The following is a 21,207-nucleotide window of genomic DNA, read 5'->3' on the forward strand; positions in this document are numbered from 1 at the left end:
CTGGGGGGCCTCCGAGAGGCACGGGTGGGCCTGCCGGGAAGTGCTCTGCAGGGTCCAGGCCTGGTCTAAGCAGGGTGGACGCCATCAGAGGTGGTGAAGCAGGGGAGTGACATCCAGCTCGGGTCTGGGTGGAGAAGAGTCCACGGGGCCCAAGGAGGACAGTGGGGAGGCAACCTGACTCTTCCAGGAAGGAGAGGACAGCTTGAAGCAGGCAGGGGCTGGGGCCACGTTACATGTCCTGAGTCTTGGGGGAACACGTCACGACTGTCAGTTGAAACTGGAAATACACAAGCTGTGCATCCACCTGGAAGCAGAGACGACTGTGGGCCTTGGGAGGAGGACCTGGAAGGCCCAGAAGGGAGCTCTGAGGTTTACCCAACCTGGGACGGTCAGGCGAGGAGGAAAGAGTGGACCGGGACACCTGGGAGAGCCGGCCAGGCAGGGTTCTCAGCCATAAGGCGATCACCAGCACAACTGTGCATGCGTGCATCTGCCAGTCAGTGGAAGAAGCAACTCAAACGAGCACTTATCAGATGGGTTCATAACCTTCCAAGCACTCGGAACAGCAGGTGCCTTCCCAGGTCGATTCCTCCTCCACACTGTCAGGGTCCACACAGACGGCCCCCTTCCCGCCCAGCACCCAGAACATTCCTTGAGGACGAAGAGGATGAAGGCTGGTAGGGGTGAGAGGGTGTGGCCCCTGGCTCCCTTGGGTCTTGCCCTCCACACGTCTTTGGAAGCCACGCTGTCACTTGTTCCCGCGGTGCCTGCAGACATCTCTGCCCTATGACAGCAGCCCCGAGCCGCTAGGACAGGGACCCCGTGGCCTGCAAAGTGGAGGACACTTATCGCCCAGCCACTTAGGAGAAACGTGCCACCACGGTGCCAGACAAGGCCATTTCCATTTTCCTCTTACACCTGGGGCCGCCATCAAAGATTTAATTTACACGAAGCTTGGGAATCACCGGCCCGGACCAGCCGGCCACGGGGCACAGCCGGGGGACGGCCGAACCTCCTCCTTCTCCGGCCTCTTGCAGCTCCATAAAACCTACCTCCCAACTTCAACCGAAAAACGCCAGAACCTCTCCTGCCTTTCTCCTCGGGCTGCCTGGGCTCTGAATACCCGCGGCTCTGCATCCTGAGCCCAGAACCACCACAGTCCCCAGCTCCAGCCGGACGGCAGCGCGGTTCTCATTCTGGCTTACATTTACCTAACCAACGTCGTCAGTTCAAAGATGCAGAAAACAGTTATGGGGGGGAGGGGGTCTCCCAGCCCCATCACTGCCGACCTTGTGGGCTGTCCTGTGCCCTGTGGGATGGTCACCAGCACCCACTCGATGCTGACAATACCCACCCTACCCTATGAAGCCTTGACAATTAGATGTCATCAGAAATGGCCAAATGTCTCCTTGTGGGGCGGGGTTGGGGGGGGGGAGTCACCTCTTATTGAGATGAGAACCACTAATGTACACAGCAGCTGCATTCTGTAATTTTAAAGCCCAAGCTTTACAGAAAGCTGCATTTTGCAAAGATTCACGTCCAGCGAACCACAAACATCTACCTGATACCAATCCCATGTGGAAGGCTTACCATGGTTTTCTCTCGGCCCTCGGCTAGCTTCCTCTTCTTGTGTATGTGTTTACTGCGGTCAACCTCCACGTCGCCGTAGACATTAGAGACATCTTCGAGAAGAACCAGTGGGACCTGGCTTGGGGCGTTAGGACCTACAGATGGCCGAAAACAGCAACACTCAGAAACACAGCAGGGAGGTTTTTTGTCTCCGCTGCCGCCAGGCCCCCTAAAGACACTGGTGGTGAAGCCGGGCAAAAACAAACAGAACCAACTTCCGAAGGTCACGCTCGACGGCACCCACCCTGCAGGAGAAGAACAGCGGTGCCGCCCATGTGAGCAGAGAGAAGCAATCTGAGGGGGAAAGCTGGCGTCGCGGTGCAGGGTTGGACCCGCCAGAAGCAGCAAGAGCACCGTGACTTCCGGGGTGCCTTTTTCCAAAAGGTATTTGAAACTCGGCACCAAACAGTATCTGACGAGGAACCACCTAGGTGACTGGTTGTGCGCCGTTGCTGACAGCAAAGAGAGTGATGAACTGCGATACTTCCAGATGAACCAGAACCAAGAAGAGGACGAAGACGACAACTAAAACTCATTTATCTGGAATACTCTGTATGAGTGCTTGAATAAAACTTGGAAACCAAAAGGAAAAAAAAAATAGACAAATGTGGCAAGGGGAAGAATACCTAACTCCAGAAGGATGCCGACTCCAACTGCGTGTAAAAACAAAGGTCATTTAAAATACGTCCCATATGAGTACAGGGAAATGAACAAATTCACAGGTTTACAAAAAAGCACTGTACAGATACACCAAACAGCTCCCTCGGGGGGGGGGGGGGCACAAGTGACAGTTTCTTCTTTGCATTTGCTCTAATCAAGAATTGTGAACCCATCATACAATCACTATAAAACTACACCTGCACCATAATTACAAATTCCAAACAAAATCAGAGTCCACGGAAAACTGTAAGGCAAAACATAAAAATGAAAGCTGTGTTATGGCTGGAGGATCGTGGGTGGTCTCATCCTCTTATTTCTAGTTCTCAAACTTTCTAGAACATATGTGCACACCGTACACAAATGTACATACATATATATGACTCATCATACTTGGAAAATCTTTGCCCATTGTGATATCTTGGTGAAATCTACCTCAGTGCTTAGCTTTACCTGCTGTTTTCTCAAAATAAAGGCATGCAATGCTTTCATCTCATTTCAGAGTACCTTTTGCACAGACACTTTTAGAGAAAACGTACCTACATTAGAAACTACCAACTAAGCCAAACTAAACCAACCATAACTACCACCCTGCAGTTATCTGGGCACAACAGCAAAGGTCAAAGAAAACATTTCTAGGGACCACTGCTGTGGCATAGCAGGTTAAACCACAGCCTGCAGCACCAGCATCCCCTAAGGGCGCCAGTTCGAGTCCCAGCTGCTCCCTTTTTTTTTTTTTTGACAGGCAGAGTGGACAGTGAGAGAGAGAGAGACAGAGAGAAAGGTCTTCCTTTGCCATTGGTTCACCCTCCAATGGCCGCCGCGGCTGGCACACTGCAGCCGGCGCACTGCGCTGATCCGAAGGCAGGAGCCAGGTGCTTCTCCTGGTCTCCTGTGGGGTGCAGGGCCCAAGCACTTGGGCCATCCTCACTGCACTCCCGGGCCATAGCAGAGAGCTGGCCTGGAAGAGGGGCAACCGGGACAGAATCCGGCGCCCCGACCGGGACTAGAACCCGGTGTGCCGGCGCCGCAAGGCGGAGGATTAGCCTAGTGAGCTGCAGCGCCGGCTTGCAGGTGCTCCCTTTCTGATCCAGCTCCCTGCTAATGTGCCTGGGAAAGCAGTGGAAGATGGCCCAAGTACTTGGGCCCCTGCACCCACCTAGGAGCCCTGGATGAAGCTCCTGGCTCCTGCCTTTGTCCTGGTCCAGCCCTGGCCATTGCAGTCATTTACGGAGTGAACCAGCAGAGGAAGATCTGTGTCTCTTTCTCTCTAACTCTGCCTTTCAAATGAATAGATAAATCTTAAAAGAAAAAAGGAAATGTTTCTGTCCCTCTCACCACCCCTAACAAACCAGTGGTTCAGCCTCTGAAGCACGCACCAACCTTGGAAGAGAGACGGCTGGATGCTGTTGACATACTGGAATGCGTTCCTGAAGAAGACCAGCATGGTGGAATAGACTACTTGGTTTTTGTATTTTGCGTGCGCTTCGTTATCAAAGTTATTCATGTATCTGCAGAGATCCTTCATCCTATGCAGGATATCACTATAGCTTCTGAAAGACAAAGGATGGCAAAGTCACGTACCCTGGACGTTGTCAGGGCAAGGGTCAAGGACAGCTCTCGCAGAACCATCACCAAATGCAGCTCTGCGCAAGCACAGCGACTCTTCACTGTCCCCATGCCGGTGACACATCTCCCCTTCTGAGTCAGAGCACACCAAGCTCTCAGGACACTGATGTGCCAAGAAGCATCTCTGCCCTGAACCACCGAGGAGTGCTTCACCTTCAAGTCACCTGCAGGGTTCATACTTCCACCAGGAATCTCTTGACCAAGAGAAAAACCTGCTCTCTTTCACTTATTTAGAGTGTTAGAATATGTGCAAGCCTGTTGCCTGCGGCACCAACATCCCACATGGGCATCGGGTCAAGTCCCAGCTGCTCCGCCTCTGATCCAGCTCTCTGCTATGCCCTGGGAAAGCAGCAGAAGATGGCCCAAGTGCTTGGGCCCCTGTACCTGCATGGGAGACCTGGAAGAAGCTCCTGGCTCCTGGCTTTGGACCCACAAAGATCCGGCCGTTGTGGCCATCTGGAGAGTGAACCAGTGGATGGAGTATCTCTCTCTCTTTCTGTAACTCTACCTCTTAAATAAATAAATGAAATGAAATTTGCCCTAAGAGAAGTGTGCCTATGCACTAATTACACAGTTTTTAAAAAGTGTTCTTTGTTGCTCACAAGGATCCTGAGATTATGGGAATAAATGATTTGATTGGCAATTTCAAAATCAATCGTTTATTACCGTCTTCCTTTGTCCATCTGCCACTCGCATCTCACTCCGACGACATTCAGAATCTTAAACAACCTCTCCCAGGGGTCCACGATCTGGGATGACTTTTCGGTCAGCCCTTCTATGACGTACTTCTGAGAGCTCCGTTTGCTGGGTGACACCAAGTCAGATGCATCTTGGGCACCTGGGGTGTGAGAAAATGGCAGCAGGACAATCGTGTGAGTACTTACCACACAGCGCGGTGCCTGAAATACACACAAGGGCCCGGAACCCCGGCACATGACCGTCACGCGCCTGGTCAGTGACGGACTGCACATACCACGGGGGTCCCCTAACGCTGTAATATCTGGAAGGTCCCCGCAACCCTGTGGACACAAAGCTGAAGAAGCAGCAAGAGAAAAGGAACTGCAGAAGGAGAAAAAGGAAAATAAAATTTAAGAAAAGTTCCCAGCAAAGGGTTTAGCAGAAGCTTCGGCAGACCTCAACCAGCTCCTTAAAAAGTCTGAAGACCCTGGAGCCCAGCGCCAAGTGGTTTTCCTTAATAAAGAAGGTTCACGGTGCACTATCTGCCTCCAAGCAAACCCGTGGTGGAAAGAAGGACACACAGCACACACAGCACTATGGATGCATGTATGGACACATGTCAAAGGAGACGCCAGTCCCTGAAGACCTCGTAGTGCACGGGACATGGAGACGGGAGACTGTGACGGTGACCCTGACCCTGTGCGGCTCTAGGCTCGTGTCTCTGTGTCTCAGTGTTTTTTAAAAAAGAAAAAAACCCACAAATTTAATAGAAGACAATTTACAGAATAAGGACATAAAGAAGTGAAACATTTCTGTCCAACTATGTGTTTATATTTTAGAAGAATTTTAAAAATTTCAAGTTTACAAAGTAAAAATGTTACAGTAAGCTAAGGCTAATTTATTATGGAAGAAAGAAAAAACAACGTCTCTGTGTCACGCAGCTTAAGAGTCCAGTGTGTGTACAGGACACGGTGGTGGGCCCTCAGTCACTCACCACTTCCAGTCCTGCACCTTTCATGATGGGAACGCCCCCTGAGAGGTCCCATTTTCCATCTTCCAGGTTTTTCTACGTTTAGATACGTACAGATACAGAGGATGGTGTTACAGCTGCTTGCAGCATGCAGTACAACCAACAGGCTGTACAGTATCGTGGCGCAGGAGCCACAGGCTACGCTCTTTGGCCTACACCACCAAGGTTTGTGGAAGTACACACTTTGATGCCAACGCAACAAAATCCCCTAACAACGCACGTCTCCAAAGTGGCACTGTCACTAAGGGGTGTGTGTACTTCACTCAAGGACCCACCCATGGCCACAGGCCTCAGCAGGAAGTGAGCTGTGAACTGTGGCACATGAGCAGCCCAAGCTCAGGGAGCAGACGGTGCGGACCGAGGGGCGGAACGGCTCCCAGAACAGTGTCGTCTAGACACCGCCCTTTGGAAGGACTGTCGAGTTGGCTGCACCCCAGGGAGGAGAATCTGCAGTTTCACTTTAAAGCCTTTCTGAGGGAAGCTGCAGGAGACACCCACTTACCTTGATGCTGACTTTCTACCTGAGTAGACCGAGTGACGTAATTGATATAAAACTCAGCTGCCTTGTTCAAGTACTTATATAACAAATTGGCAGGCAATCGAACATCGTGGTTGTTGATTATGAGAGGAAGGACATCACAAACTGTTCAAGGGGAAAGAGAAGAAAAAGCCGGTGAGGTTGTCCACCCTAGGGGTCTGGCAAAGACCACATTTATTTCTGAGTTCATTTCAGGTAGCACCTAAAATGCATAGCAGGGGACAGGGCAGGCTTTCAACCCAGTGACTAAGATACCCACATCCCAGATCAGAACGCCTGAGTTCAGCTCCCAGCTTTACTCCACATTCTGGCTTCCAACTAACGCAGACCCTGGGAGGCAGCAGGTGATGGTTCACAGAGGTGGGCCCCACCACCCAAGGAGGAAACCTGGGTTGAGGTCCTGGGCCCTGGTTTCACCCAGACCCAGTCTCCACTGGTGCAGGCCTCTGGGGAGCAAACCAGCAGGTGGGGTCACTTGTGTGCACACACTTTCTCTCTCTCTGATTAAAATTTAAAAAAAATAAAAATTAACTATATGGGCGAAAAAGATCATTTTATTTTCCAAGTGCGAGGGAACACCAGCAGATGGGGTCAGCAAGGAGCCCCCGAGGCCAGCCCTCTGTCAGGGAAGGGTGTGGTTCTCACAGTAGCAGCCAGCTCAGCCACCTACTATTTATTATGCTTCCTCCGTACACAGGTGGCTACATACATTCTTTCAGAGATAACAAATATTCCATCATAAACACGTAGAGGTCATTTAAAACGCCGTCTGGACTGATGGCAAGATAAACGACATCCCATAACAGGAGGAGCTCCAGTGCTTTCCACGACAACCTCATTGCTGACAGCACACGGACCCCAACACCCCAGCACCCCAGCACATGCTGCTTTCACTAAGAAGGTGGTGTGAGATACAAAGTACCTTACCAAATAACTTTCTAAAGCAATTAACCGGAGATTCTTGCTCTTCAATGGTTTCCGCCTCCAGGAGTGCCTCCCCTAGGCCGACCTATTCAGAAAAGAACCATTTAAATGAAGACATCGGGGCCAGCACGGGGCACAGTGGGTTAAACTGCAGCCTGTAGTGCCAGCAACACATATGGGCACAGGTCTGAGTGCTGGCTGCTCCACTTCCCATTTAACTTCTGCTCATGCACCTGGGAAAGCGGTAGAGGATAGCCCAAGTGCTTGGGCCCCTGTTACCCACAACGAAAGACCCAAAAGCAGCTCCTGGATCCTGGCTTAGGTCTGGCCCAGCTATGGCCACTGCAGTCACTTGGGGAGTGAACCAGTGAATGGAAGTGCTCTCTCTCACTCTCTGTTACTCTTTTAAATAAAATAAATACTCTAAAAAAAAAAAAAAAATGAAGACATCAGAGTTACCTGAAGAAACACGGTGTTTACATTTGTCTCCTGTTACGTGTACATTCAAACTTCCCTGAGACAAAGCATCATACTTCAACGACCAGAACACAAGAGAACACACCAGGACCAGGCAGCCCGGAAAGCTAAATTCACCTGACCTCTCTGCTTCAGGGATTTGCTGAACAAAACTAAAATGCTAACAAAAGGTCTCCAGAAACTTAAGCGCAGTATCAGAACTAGAGATGGAATGAAACCATAAATAGAGATTTTTTTCTAAGAAATGCAGATACTAATGATATTACTTCAGGATGGATTAAGCAGACACATTTGTCTCTCGTCAGTTCTCAAGAGCTGGACACCCTGTCTGGGTTAGGCCACGCACGTGAAGCCCCCTCTCCAACACGGCTGTCCTGGCACAGCACAAAGGCCTTATCACAGCCCGCCAAGGCGTCTGTGTTACCTTCCTTGAAGCAACCATACAGGGACCCTCCATGGTCAGGGTGGAACCATGCAACAGGTTACAAGTCAGTCACGACCTGGGAGCACCCTGCCCCCACCACTCATCTCCACTCAGAACCTCAGAATACGACCTCACATGTCCTTAGTTACGAAGACATCACACTAGAGGAGCTGGGCCCTGCACCTAGTGACGGGGGTCCTTACAAGGCCACATGACGACAGAAGCATAAACTGGAGTGAGGACACTGCCAGCCTTGGACTGACAACCACTCCTAGGCACCGCCAGGCACCAGCTAGAGGGGGACACTCCCCTAAAGTCTGGAAAGGGCACACGGTCTCGCCCACATCCTGCCTTCGGACTTCCAGCTGCCCGGATTGGGGACAGCTTCTGTTGCTTTAAGCTACCTAGTGTGGCAGCAGACCTAGCAGAGGAACACGGTGAGGTGTGGGAAAGGTAACCAGGGCCGGAAGCCAAAGCAGCGGCGTTAGAGGGTACGTGGTCAGAATCCATGGTCTGGCCCTGCCTGCTTACTGGCCAGGGCAAGTTACAGAAACGCTTAAGACTCGGGCCCCTCATCTGCAGAGGAAGACGCTGCTCAGTCTAGGGGACCTGGGGAGACAGAGCAGGCACCCAGCAGGCATTACAGGCACAGGGAAGTGGCGGGGACAGAACTGTTTCACTGGACAGAAGCACATGATGAACGCAGCTTTGAGAAATATACACGAGGGTGCCCTGGCTACACCTGCTCCCGTCACTGCCGTCCACCACAGATGTGCCACGGCCGAGGACCCTCACCGGAACAGAGTGGATGCTGGAACCATGCCCTTGAACCACCACAACTGGAAAGTCTAATCAGGAAGGGACAGTCTGGTGCCCAAACTCGAGCGGACTCAATGGAAGAAAGCAAGGGGGCTTCTGCCGCTGCCAAAAGCCCAGTTCCTTTAGAAGAGCTTCACGAGTCAGACCGCACCGAACAGTGTGCACCTGAACCAGAACCACTCGGTGAGGGCCAGGAGACCCCAGCAGAGGGCTAGGTGACCCCGCCCACAAGCCCAGGACAAGACGAGGAGGCTGTGCGGCCCACCAGACAAGCCCCAAGACACAGTAAGAAGCAAGAGGCGCGGCAGACAGCCAACGGGAATCCAGATGATGCCAGTCTGGCATTCCCAGGGAAAGGGCGAGGAAGGTCTCTGCCAGCACCACCCGGGATTCTCCGGTCAACACGGGAAGCTAACGTCTGTCAAAGCTGACACCACTCGCAACACCTCAAGGCTCTGAGTATGCTTAGCAGGTGCCCACCTCACTGCTGCAGGTAAGACGCATAGATCGGCAGCAGCAGGCACTAACAGCTGCCTTCCTCGGACCACTGCTTGGTGGATTCAGACGCAAAGACCCAGGAGTGGCAGAGCACAAGGCTGGAGCCACGTCTGCCCTGTACTTTGTAGGGGTCCACAGCTGGCTTCACAGAGAAAAAAAGTTGCAACAAACTAGAAACCCACCATGAAAACAGAGGACAGATCAGTTATGACTGATAAACAGGACAGCAGGACATGGTTCAGCAGAACGCCCCACTCACAGCGTGAAGACGGGGATGGTGAGACACGCACACTCCAGGCGGCAGCATGTCCAGAGCTTGGCAGAGAACGGAAGCAGCTAGGAAAAGTTGAGGTGGGAGTGGGAAACACAGGGGGGACTAAGGAAGAATGAAACCGGAAGGTTCCAGATCATCAGCTAAAACAAATGAAGACCTTCACGGCGCTCAGGAACGCCGGCAGCGGGACCGCACACGCACTGAGCCATCCTGCACTGCAGCAGGAAGGAAAGGTGTTGCGCAAACGCCTAGGAAGAGACCGACAACTGCTTCCCACTGACGGACACAGACAGACAGACTGTACGGCGAGCCAGGGAGCAGCAAGACAGGCCCTTCCGGATAAGCGCTCAGCTCCAAGGCAGAGAACCGCTGAGGGCAAAACAGTAGCGACACGGATACACAGTTCAGCATCAGAGCCAGCTAGCCTGAGGACACCTGCAAAGCTAAACAAATGCCTCTCCAGAGGGGAGGCTGGACCTTAACACTTAACACGTAAGTCAGCCTTCTGACGGGGGAGCCGCCGCCGGAGCCCCGACACTGACTTAGCATTACATCAAAACCCGTTTGATCCTGGTGTGGTGCGACCCCTCGGGGACCCACTGACGCGGTCTACGCCTGCCAGCTCTACTCGCCTTCTACAGAGCCTGCGGTACCACGCACGCGTGCCATCGCCACGGCAACAAGAAGCATCTCTGAAGTACAAGTGTCTACTGCACATGCACCACGCGACGCTCAATTCCGAGATGAGTCTGCAAGTGCGCAGGTGCTGTCCTGGTGTAGCGGCCACACTCTCAGCTCCCGATGGGGAACACGTGGGCACCCCATCAGCCCTCAGTGCTGGGACCACCTCAGTGACCTGGCGGGGAAGGAGTTGGCGGAGGTCCCTGGACTGCATCCCTCTTATCCCGTCTCACACTAGTGAGAGCTCAACAAGGATAGGGATGCCTGCCTACGCCCAAGAACACACCAAGAATTCTAGTTCTCAGATTCCAGTACTGGCTTCACTTAGGCCTGACGATGATGTTAACTTTTAGTTAGACAGTGAGAGAGAGAGAGAGAGTGAAAGGTCTTCCTTCCATTGGTTCACCTCCCAAATGGCCGCTACGGCTGGCACACTGCGCCGATCCAAAGCCAGGAGCCAGGCGCTTCCTCCTGGTCTCCCATGCAGGGAATCTGGGCCTCCACTGCCTTCCTGGGCCACAGCAGAGAGCTGGACTGGAAGAGGAGCAACAGGGACAGAACCGGTGCCCTGACCGGGACTAGAACCCGGTGTGCCGGCGCCGCAGGCAGAGGATTAGCCTAGTGAGCCGCGGCGCCGGCCCGATGATGTTAACAGATGAGCCCGGAAGGAAAGACCGTTCAGACACAACACCCACTAGAGAAGCCTAGAGACCCACTCCTGGGACGATCCAGGAATCTGTTTGACAATCAGCCTTTCTGTCCTCTGCTGAGAGGGAATCCAGAGGCCACACAACATGGAAATGCGATTTTTATCTTTTTACTGATTCTAATTTTTTGGTTTTTCATACTATTACAAGTTGTCTGAAAATGCCCCAACATAAATGCTTTACTGTTAGGCAGCTGGCATTACTGAAGTGTAATTGTTATTGAAATTCGTACTTTGAAGTAAGGGAACATTCTATTTTCATGTATGTTCACGCTACACTTTGAAATTCCTAAGAGGAAGAATATAAAACAGCTCTCATTTCAATCCATACACGCCGTTGAACACGAGGGAAAGGGTGCTTGTGTGCTGCACTGTCAGAGCTGGGTGACTGCTTCCTCACTGAGGAGACTTCTGGAATGCACGGTTGCTAACAGCGACGTCCTTGTAGCTTCACCATAACCAGGGATCCCTGCATCCCTGCTTCAGTGCCTCACACACTGTGGCTCCTGAGAGCACTGACCAATCTCAAGATGGAATTCACCTTCTCTTAAAAACCAAAGAATCGGGGCCAGCGCTGTGGTGTACCAGGTAAAACCACTCCCTGCAGTGCTGGTGTCCCATATGGACGCTGGTTCAAGTCCCAGCTGGTCCTCTTCCAATACAGCTCTCTGCTGTGACCTGGGAAAGCAGTAGATGGCCCAAGTGCTTGGGCCCCTGCACCTGCGTGGGAGACCTGGAAGAAGCTCCTGGCTCCTGGCTTCAGATCGGTGCAGCTCCAGCCATTGTGGCCAAATGGGGAGTGAACCAGAGGATGGAAGACCTCCCTCCCTCTCTCTCTCTCTCTCTCTCTCTCTCTGCCTCTCCTCTCTCTGTGTAACTCTGCCTTTCAGATAAATAAACCTTACCCCATGTTGCACCACAGTTTCAGGGAAGCGCCTCAGGAGCAGCAGCAGCATCTCTGATCGCTCCAGTGTGTTGAAGCATTGCTCCGTGACCTTCAGTAACATTTCACACTGGACTCGACCCGGAAGAGTTTCAAATAAACCTGCGCAGAACACATTTCACCTTGAAATTTCTTTCCGACAGAAAACACTGCAGCATAAGTGCCAAGCAAGGCATTTTCAGATACATGAATCCCCCAGTGGTCAGGTTTCACCTGCGCCCGGCAGGCCCCAGGTCTGACCGCACATAGCACTAGACTTGTGCTGGGCAAGCATACAGCATGCGGATGCCCGGCTGCATCCAAACAATGACATACGTGAGATACACAGCACGTGCTTGGTTATGCTAAAACGACCTACACCATCTACTTGCTCTTTTATTTAAGTCTGAAATCTCTGACCACTCACAACAACCAACACAGGGAAAATGGAAAGGAAAAGCGTCACAAATGACTAAGTTTCTCTCCCGTTTACAGAGATTTAGACTTAGCGAATCTACAGAAGCTTACTGGTTACTGTAAACCCTGTAAAAAATACATTCCATTCCTCGGTCTCACTGACAAATCCACATCCTTTAAGGAAGCTCAACGGGCTCAGGTGACATTACTACAGACTTCAGTGGCCAAGAATAAAACGCACATATGGGTACCAACAGCACAGGTGTGACTTGAGAATTCACCATATATGGTTGGATATCCTAGAAACGGTAATTTATTATACATCGTCAAGTTATTAATCCATTCTTACTTCTTAAAAATTGGGTCTGTTTATCCTGTGAGTCATTCCTTAGCGCTGATGTAATAATGCTGATTTCTCGCCACACCACCGGCTGGTCTGGGAAATTCACAAACCTGTTTTTAAAACGAATGCATTGAAAGAAAATGTCAGATTCTGTTCAGAATCCAAAACAAGAAGTACGTTAGCATTTAGGAAAGACAGCTTTCTGTATTCCAAGTGAGTGCTTGGATATTCTAAAATAAAGATACAAAGCTGGTTAGTTTAGAAAAATAAGTACAATAGTCTTCTCCTTAGCCACAGGTGCACATCCTAACAACCCCATGGATACCTTGCTGGGACGGATAGAGTCCAACCTGATGTACACCATGCCTCTTTTTGTAAATATACGGCTATGATAGTTTAACAGAGGAATCAGGCACTGCAAGAGATCACCAATAACTCATAATAAACCCTAACAATGTGCTATAATAAAAGTTGAGGACGTGGTCTCTCTCACAGGGTGCCTTCTCCTGTGCTCACCCTTCTCATGACTCTGTGAGAAGACACCATGCACACGGGATCAGATGACATGAGGGGACCCTCTGGGGCACTGTGACATTAAAAGCTGCTACTGACCTTCTCCCCAGGAAGCTATCTGAGGAAATCGTAGGCAGTGCCTGTCTCCTCCTGCAGGGGCAGGGAGCCATCCGTCTGGGCAGCGTTTCTACTCTGTGTACACTGCCTGCCTGTTACTCCCTCAGTGGCCATGCTGGCTATCGGCTCAGCTTGGCAACGCTGCAGTTCTTGTGCACAAGCAACCCTTAGAAGAGCGTGTAATCTAACACGCGTGAAGTGTGTAGTCCTGGATTTTCCATTCAGTATTTTTGGACCACGGCTGACCACAACTAACTGAAAATGCAGAAAGTGAACCAAGGATGGGGGTGCCTACTACACTCACCAGTCTTTAGAGGTTTCTACAAGTGAAAACACAACTACTAATATATAAAGAAGTGTAGTGGGCACTGTGGTGTAGTGGGTAAAACCGCCACCTGCAGTGCTGGCATCCCATATGGATGCCGGTTCGAGTCCGGCAATCTAGCTCTCTGCTATGGCCTCGAAAAGCAGTGGAAGATGACCCAAGTCCTTGGGCCCCTGCACCTGTGTGGGAGACCAGGAAGAGGCTCCTGGCTTCAAGTCGGCACAGCTCCAGCCATTGCAGTCATCTGGGGAGTGAGCCATCAGATGGAAGACCTCTCTCTCTCTCTCTGCACCTCTCGGTAACTCTTTCAAGTAAAACAAAAATCTTTAAAATATATACATATAATAAAGAAGTCCTAAAAACTAATAATAAACTGTGTGAAAGAAAAAAGGAGCAAAGGAAAATCATACAAAAAGAGCAGAGCTGAAATGATATTCAGTCTCATAGTTAAGTAGTAGCAAGTGGCACCTTAGAAAAATAGCAAGACCCCACGTCTCTTACCATTCGGGCAAAAATTAAAGAGACTGAAAATCTTCAATGTTGGCAACGGTGTGGGAAAACCGCCCCTCTTCTTACACACCATTCGTGGAAATATCAACGGAGATAGTACTTTATGGAGACTAATACAGACACAGGTGCTCAAAACTCGTTCAGGAGGGCCTTGCAGACCTGTAACTTACTAGGGTCCGAACCTTCGCGAGGAGCAAACTAACGGATACAAGGGGTGGGGGTGGGGAACCAATGCGCTCTGTGCCGCTGGTAAACCAGACGCGCCCCTCAGGGGCAGGTGCACCCGAGGCCGTGCCCCCAGCCCCCGCCCCGGGACCCTGGACCCCCAGGCCACCCGGCCCCGCGTCTCTCCCGCCACTCACATGTCGTAGAGCAGCCTCCCCGCGGTGGCCGTGCGCTCCGCGTTCCGCTCGATCGTGTACATCTCATACTGCAACGAGGCGGACTCGGGTCACCGCGCTGCCCCGCGGACACGCGTGACCCCGGCCTCAGGCCCCCAGGCCCGAGGGCGCCGCCCCGACCGCTTCTCCCCACCCAGGCGGCGGGGCCCCGCTTCCAGACCCGCCCGCGCCCACCCGCCCCTTCCCCGGGGCCGCCGGGGGAACCGGGGTGCGGGGCTGAGCCGCGGGGGGCCGCTGCCGCCGCGCCTCACCTGGATGTTAAAGTCGGCCGGGTAAAGGCTGCGGGCCGTGATCAGCCACGCCTTGGCTGCCCACAGGTCATGGGGCACCAGCTCCCGGGCTCGCTGCACCAGAAACTCGCAGTCGCCTTGGGCCGACATGACCCAACGCGCCGCTTCCGGCTCTGGGGCCGCCGCCGCCGCCGGCGCCGGCGCGAGGGCCACTGCGCATGTCCGCAGGCGCGCGCACGCGGAGTGCGCTCCGGACGCTCGCCGGGTTTTGCGGGCAGCGCCCGCCCGTCGGCGGTGCGTCCGCGCCAGGTCCTTCCCGCGGCTGAGAGACCCCGCGGTTTCTTTCTCAGGGCACCGGCAAGATGTGGAGAGCTGGATTGCGGTGCCGGCGCGATCCCGGGCCGAGTCCCGGAGCATGCGCGGCGGGCCGGGCGTCGCTAGGCTACCTCACGCGCTTCGCCCTGCGAGGTGCGGGGCCGGCGGGGCCCTGGTGCGCCCGGGACCCTGGGCTGGGCTGGCAGGAGCGTGGCTGCACGCTGCCCTTCACCCAGACTCGGGCTTCGTCGTATTTTTCAGGGAAGGGAACCAAACCAGCGCTGTCTCACTGTCTCAGCGGGAGACACCAGTGTTTATTTAACTGGCAGAAGGAATGAGGGGCACAGGGAGCCCGCATAGCTCATCAGCGTTCTCACCAGGACTGGTGTGGCCAGCAATACCTTCCCTTTAAAGCCGAGGGGCTAGGGGCCGGCGCAGCCTTGGTCGCCAGTCCTGGGATGTAGGGGTTGGGTGTCAGTCTCCCAGGTGGGCAGCAGGGACCCAGGCCCTGGAGCCACTACCTGCTGCCTTCTGGCCAGGCAGGGACGCGCAGTGGGGCCGGTGCTCCAGCCTGGGGACTCCGAGGTGGGATGCAGGCATCCAGAGCCGCAGCTGAACTACGCACCACGTGACCGCACCCAGGCCAGCCTCCTGGCCTTGATGGCTCCCAATCTCAGAAGGGCATCCTCGCCCCAAGTGTGTTTGCGGCTTCCGGCCTGTTTGCTGTGGCCTGGAGGTCTCCCTTAGAATCAGCACACCTTCAGAGGCGTGTGGGACCAAGCCTCCAATCCCTTGAGCTCAGTTCTGTGGTTGGTATTAAACTCTGTGTTGCTTTTCCTCTTTTACTCCAAAATCTTAAAACCCTAAGTCCCCTAACAGGCCCTCTCAACTTGCCGTCCTCGTTTTTTTTTTTGTGTTGGTGGTAGACTTTTGTTTTTGTTTGTTTTGGCATTTCCCGCCCTCTTCTCACTGGCTTTATGCCCTTGCCACCTGCATTTTTCTCCTGGCCTGTTTGCCTTCTTCCTTGGGAAATAGGACTTCCAGTTCTCAGGGCACAAGATTAGCAAAGATCTCACTAGTGGGTTGTTAGGTATATTGTGAGCGGCTACAGCTTCCCTCCCTCTTTGGTTGATTGAAAGTCCATGCTTGTCGTGTAGGACGGACTGCAACCTCACAGGATGTCACTCAGCTGACACCATACGCCCCTTGTAGACCATATCCAACCATTGTTTCAGGCCAGCAACCTCTGGGGGCGTAGGCAAGCCCATGAGTGCCTTGGATCTGCTCCTTCCGTCGTGTTTCTTGTACCACAAAATGAGTTCTGGAGTGATATTACACAGGATACAATGATAATGAACAAGCTATTCCATAAGCACATGAATGTGAGACAGGCACAGTTGATGGCGGCAGATCTGAGACCACAGTGGCGTGAATTTCCATGAGGACTCCTCGCTCCCTTCTCCGTGATGGAAAAGGTCCAACATGATCAACTCCCAGCCAAGTGCCTGTCTAGTACTATTGAGGAATGGTGTCATACTGGGGGGTCTTGTTCTGGCTTCTGCTGTAGACTGTTCAGGCACCCATGGTATCTCTGCCACCATGGTCACTTTCTCACGGGTCCAGTGAACAAATACCAAATGGCTGGGGACAGAGATCTTCTTCGCTGTGGATTTCCTATGGGAATCATACTTCCTGCCCATTTTGGGGTTCTACGCACTGCTCTCCTGAACCCCTTTGTCACCGATTTTCTGATTTTATTCTTCCCAAGTCCCTGACTTGTCAGACCGTCTTGAAGCCGTTGCCATGCCCATGACACCCATGCCTCAAGCTGTCTTCCCAGAATGGGCCATTCCGGGGAGCTGCCCAAAGTTCTCCCTACACAGTGATTCCTTTCACTGTGTCCGAGGGCTGCCTCTGAGCACGGCTGTCGTGCAGTGGGGGACCACTCCCAGGGGCACACCCCCTGTGCATCAGCTGTGAGGCCATGGCTGTGAGTTCAGAGACAAGATGTAGCGACATGGGTTCTGAGCCATGCTTGGGAAATTTGCTTGTGACTTTTGGGCCTGCTCAGACCCTTTCTTAGGTGTTGTATTTTTATTAAATAATACAAAGCTGCTACACCCCCCCAATTTTATGGTGTGATCATAAATGAGGGACAGGATACTAATGGGACAGGGCCTTCCCTGCCTGTCGCGAAGGCGCCATGGTGCAGGTGGGAGGAGGCTGCTTTGGCTGAGCTTTGTCCCCGCAGCGGGTGGGGAGCAGACATGTTCTCGACAGCTAAGGGCTCCAGCGACCCTTTATACCAGCATCACGGCAGTCCCAGGTTGCAACAAGGACAGTGTCCGAGCAGGCTGTATAGATGTGGTTACCCTGCTCACCTGACTTTTGAATGCCACAATTTTCTCCGAGTAGACCCTAAAAGGGACATCGTTTTGGATGTCAGTAGTATAAGCAGTGAAGATAGTGATAAAGAGAATGAAGAGCTAAATAAGTTGCAGGCATTACAGGAAAAAAGAATAAATGAAGAAGAGGAGAAGACAAGAGAAAAAAGCAAAGAGAAAATCAAATTGAAAGAAAAAGAAAAGGTCTCACCATCCAGTTCTGCTGAAGAGAACACATCAAAACAGAAGAACAAAAATATCAGAAGAAAGAAAAGAAAAAAGGAATAAATAAAAAAGGGAAACATCACAAAAAAGGAAAAAAAAAAGAAGAGAAAAAAGGAAAAGCATTTTTCGACTCTGAATAGTTCTGAATTCTCCGAAAAGTGACTTGAGACTTTGGCCTACACATTACATTTAAAATTTTGTTCTTCAAAGTTACTTGTCCTTCCTTAGAATTTGCTTTGTAGTAAATCATGGCCTTCCCCGTGTAGATAGTTTTCATATGTGGGATGATTAGCCTCCTGACAGTATGTTTTTCAAGTACTATGACTATAAAGCATTAAATCAGTCTTGATACTTGATAGCCATGCCCTAAGCATAGGTATTTATACATACAAAACACATCACTTATGGTATTTGTGTCTCCGTGTGTTTGACTAGTGTTATTACATCTTAAGTCGATTGTGAAATGGCTTTATTACAGTCAGCACGGGTAATCCACCTGGCAGTTAATGAATCAAGTGTCCATCTTCCAGTGAAAAAGCTAGGTAGGGGTTAATGCTTTGCTCTTGACGCTGAAAATATTTAATAGCTTTATACGCTATAATGTAATGTACAAAGAGTGAAATTCTTCACTGCTGTTTTTAAATCTCTAGGCTTTTTTGGTTTTGACTAGGACTTTTTAAATGAACAGTGTGGGCAAGAAGATCATCATGAAAACTTTTACAACAAAATTTTGTTCTTTTATGAAATGCAGTTTCTATTTTGTGCCTCCTTTGTTTTGTAACAGTTAAGATCTTCCTTCCTGTTTAAAGAAACTAGTCTAGTCCAGCCCACTAGTAAGTCTCACAGAGCTGATGTGTGTTGGTCAGGATTTTTCAGGTAGACTCCTGGGTTATTTTGCCAGTGTGCCATATTGGCATGTCTTAAAGAGATATCTCAAACACAGAAATTTTATTTAGGAAGAAAACAAAATCTTCCTTACAACTGATTTTTATTGTATGTAATATGTAAACTTTATTAATCTTGTTTCTAGGAGTAATGAGGAAAATGTTTGTAAATGTGAACATATATGTTTATTTTGTCTGAAATAATTTGTAGTTTCGAAGCAAATTTCACACTGAGGATGTTTCCCTCTTTTACTTCAGTGATGTCTCAGCAGCAGCAACAAAGAGTTAGAATTAAACATTTTATTCTATACTTTTTAAAATTCAAGAGCCAGGGAGTTTTATCATGAAAGCCTTTATATAACAATGGGAATTTATATGGGTAAGCATTTTGAAACACCTACTAGTGTGGGGAGCAACCCGGACTGGACTGAGTTACTGGAATTAAGACTTATTCTATGCATCTGCTCTCCCACAATATGGCGCTGGGAGAGGAGAAAACAGCTTCTACACAGCTGCCTCCAGTTCAGCCAATAAACTGTAGGACTTGCTCCTGATTGGAGGAGAGCAGCGTACTCGGCGTGTGGGCAGCCGAGTTGGGATTGGCAGAGGAGGACTATAAAGGAGGAGAGAGACGGCATGCACCAGGAACATCTAAGGGGAACATCTAAGGCGAACACCTGTGCAGCCCCCGAGAGAGCCGGCCGGCGGTGTGCCACTCCCCTGCGGAAGTGGGGAAAGTGGCCAGGGGGAACCGCCCTTCCACGGAGGTGGAAGGGACAGTAGCCAACCCGGGAAGAACCAGCAGCAAACCCGGGGAGGGCCGAGAAGACGAAAGAACAGCGCAGGGTCCTGTGTCGTTCCTCCATGAAGAGGGGGAGCGACATAATGGTGCCGTGACTCGGATATGAAGCCTAGGCAGGGTTTAGTGTCGTTCCTCCATGAAGAGGGGGAGCGACATACTAGTAGATATAAATGATTCTTAAATTTTTAATTTGACAATGATCAGTGTCACTTATTTTGCGTATTAATTGGTTATCCCTTATGCCCAGGAACTTAAATACTTACCATGTTGTAGCAGCATCAACAGTCTACCAATTTTCATGGCACAGCACCAAAGATTGCAAATACCTCGTTGTAGTACACTTACACATTTTAAAATCATTAACCCTTAGACATGGCTATAGGTGAATTTTTGATGTGAAATCAGGTAAGCACTCTCAACCTCACTGGCTGGAAGGTTTACAGGCTCTTCCTTCACCTGGCATACCCTCTGGCAAATTTGGGAAGCTTCATCATTTCTCTTAGCATACGTTCGCCTGTGTGAGAACTGCATCTTCGTTTCTTTTCTAGCACTGCAACCATTGAAGCTCTGATACTCCCAGCTTTTCCATAACCTAATGTGTCGCTCCCCCTCTTCGTGGAGGAATGACACAGGACCCTGCACTGTTCTTTTGTCTGCTCGGCCCTTCCCGGGTTTGCTGCTGGTTCTTCCCGGGTTGGCTGCCTTCCCTCCACCTCCGTGGAGGGGCAGGCCCCCCTGCCACTTTCCCCACTTCCGCGGAGGAGTGGCACACCACCGGCCGGCTCTCTCGGGGGCTGTTCAGATGTTATACGGATGTTCCCCTTAGATGTTCCTGGTGCATGTTGTCTCTCTCCTCCTTTATAGTCCTCTTCCACCAATCCGTGCTCTGCTACCCACACGCCGAGCATGCTGCTCTCCTCCAATCAGGAGCAGGATCAGCTCCTGCAGGTCATCACTCAAGTTGGCGAGAGGCAGCTGCGTAGAAGTTGTTTACTCCCTTCTCAGCGCCATATTGTGGGAGAGCAGATGCATAGAATAAGTCTTAATTCCAGTAACTTAGTCTAGTCCGAGTTGCTCCCCACACTAATGTAGTAATTTGGCCCACTCAAAAAGAAATAATTTTGTTTAAATAGTTGTCAGGTATTGGGAGAAAAACACAGAGTACTGGGTTTTGAAGGGTTTGTCTTTTGCTACTAATATTATGAAAACACAGTTATCAAGATTGATTGAAAAATAAGTTTAAAAAGCTTTTATAAAAATTACAAGATGCTATATACAGAAGGATGGCTTCATCTCATTGAGTGTGTAAAGTGGTTTAAAATGATAGTAATTGTAGTGAAACAATCCAATTATTTGTAAGTTTTTACAATTGTTAATTATAAAGGTTACAAATTGGAAAAAAAGGATAGTAATGGGTTCATCTGTTTCCCTCCAGTTCTATTTTTGCCTCATATTTTAAAAATTTTATTTGAGAGCAAAGAGACAGATATATATGCATATATATACAAGAATAAGAAAACTATATATATAGAGAGAGAGAGACAGAGAGAGGGAGAGAGAGAAATCTTCCATTTGCTGGTTCACTCTCCAAATGGCCACAACAGCTGGAGTTGGGCCAGTCTGAAGGCAGGAGACGGGAACTTTTTCTGGGTCTCCCACGTGGGAGCACTTGAGCCATCTTCTGCTGCTCTCCCAGGCCATTAGCAGGAAGCTGGGTTGGAAGCAGAGCAGCCAAGACTCAGACTGGCACCCAAATAGGATGCTGGCACCTCAGGTGTCAGCTTTACCTGCTATGCCACAGTGCCAGCCCCCCCCCAGCACTTTCTTTAGATTAGTTAGCATGATTTTATCTATC

At 50.8% G+C, this 21,207-nt stretch overlaps 1 protein-coding gene and 1 pseudogene across 4 annotated transcripts in view; one reads left to right on the plus strand and one right to left on the minus strand.

Moving 5' to 3' along the window:
• The window catches only part of INTS10 (integrator complex subunit 10), a 34,502-nt gene extending 19,567 nt beyond the window's left edge, over positions 1–14,935 (minus strand). For all 4 annotated transcript variants that reach the window (XM_002716862.6, XM_008267262.5, XM_008267263.5 and 1 more), the window contains exons 1-9: positions 14,764–14,935; positions 14,474–14,541; positions 12,653–12,756; positions 11,870–12,009; positions 7,089–7,170; positions 6,126–6,266; positions 4,582–4,753; positions 3,670–3,839; positions 1,591–1,724 (exon numbers count right to left, since the gene is read on the minus strand). In XM_002716862.6, coding sequence (XP_002716908.3) covers positions 1,591–1,724; positions 3,670–3,839; positions 4,582–4,753; positions 6,126–6,266; positions 7,089–7,170; positions 11,870–12,009; positions 12,653–12,756; positions 14,474–14,541; positions 14,764–14,892 — 1,140 coding nt within the window. In that variant the 5' untranslated portion in view covers positions 14,893–14,935. The remainder of the gene's footprint in view (positions 1–1,590; positions 1,725–3,669; positions 3,840–4,581; positions 4,754–6,125; positions 6,267–7,088; positions 7,171–11,869; positions 12,010–12,652; positions 12,757–14,473; positions 14,542–14,763) is intronic.
• A 169-nt stretch (positions 14,936–15,104) lies between these two features.
• On the plus strand, positions 15,105–18,540 carry LOC138843466 (uncharacterized; annotated as a pseudogene).
• The last annotated feature ends 2,667 nt before the right edge of the window (positions 18,541–21,207 follow it).

Source organism: Oryctolagus cuniculus, chromosome 8, assembly GCF_051225735.1.
Source record: "Oryctolagus cuniculus isolate XC-2025 breed Fujian yellow rabbit chromosome 8, ASM5122573v1, whole genome shotgun sequence".
Classification (NCBI taxonomy): Eukaryota; Metazoa; Chordata; class Mammalia; order Lagomorpha; family Leporidae; genus Oryctolagus; species Oryctolagus cuniculus.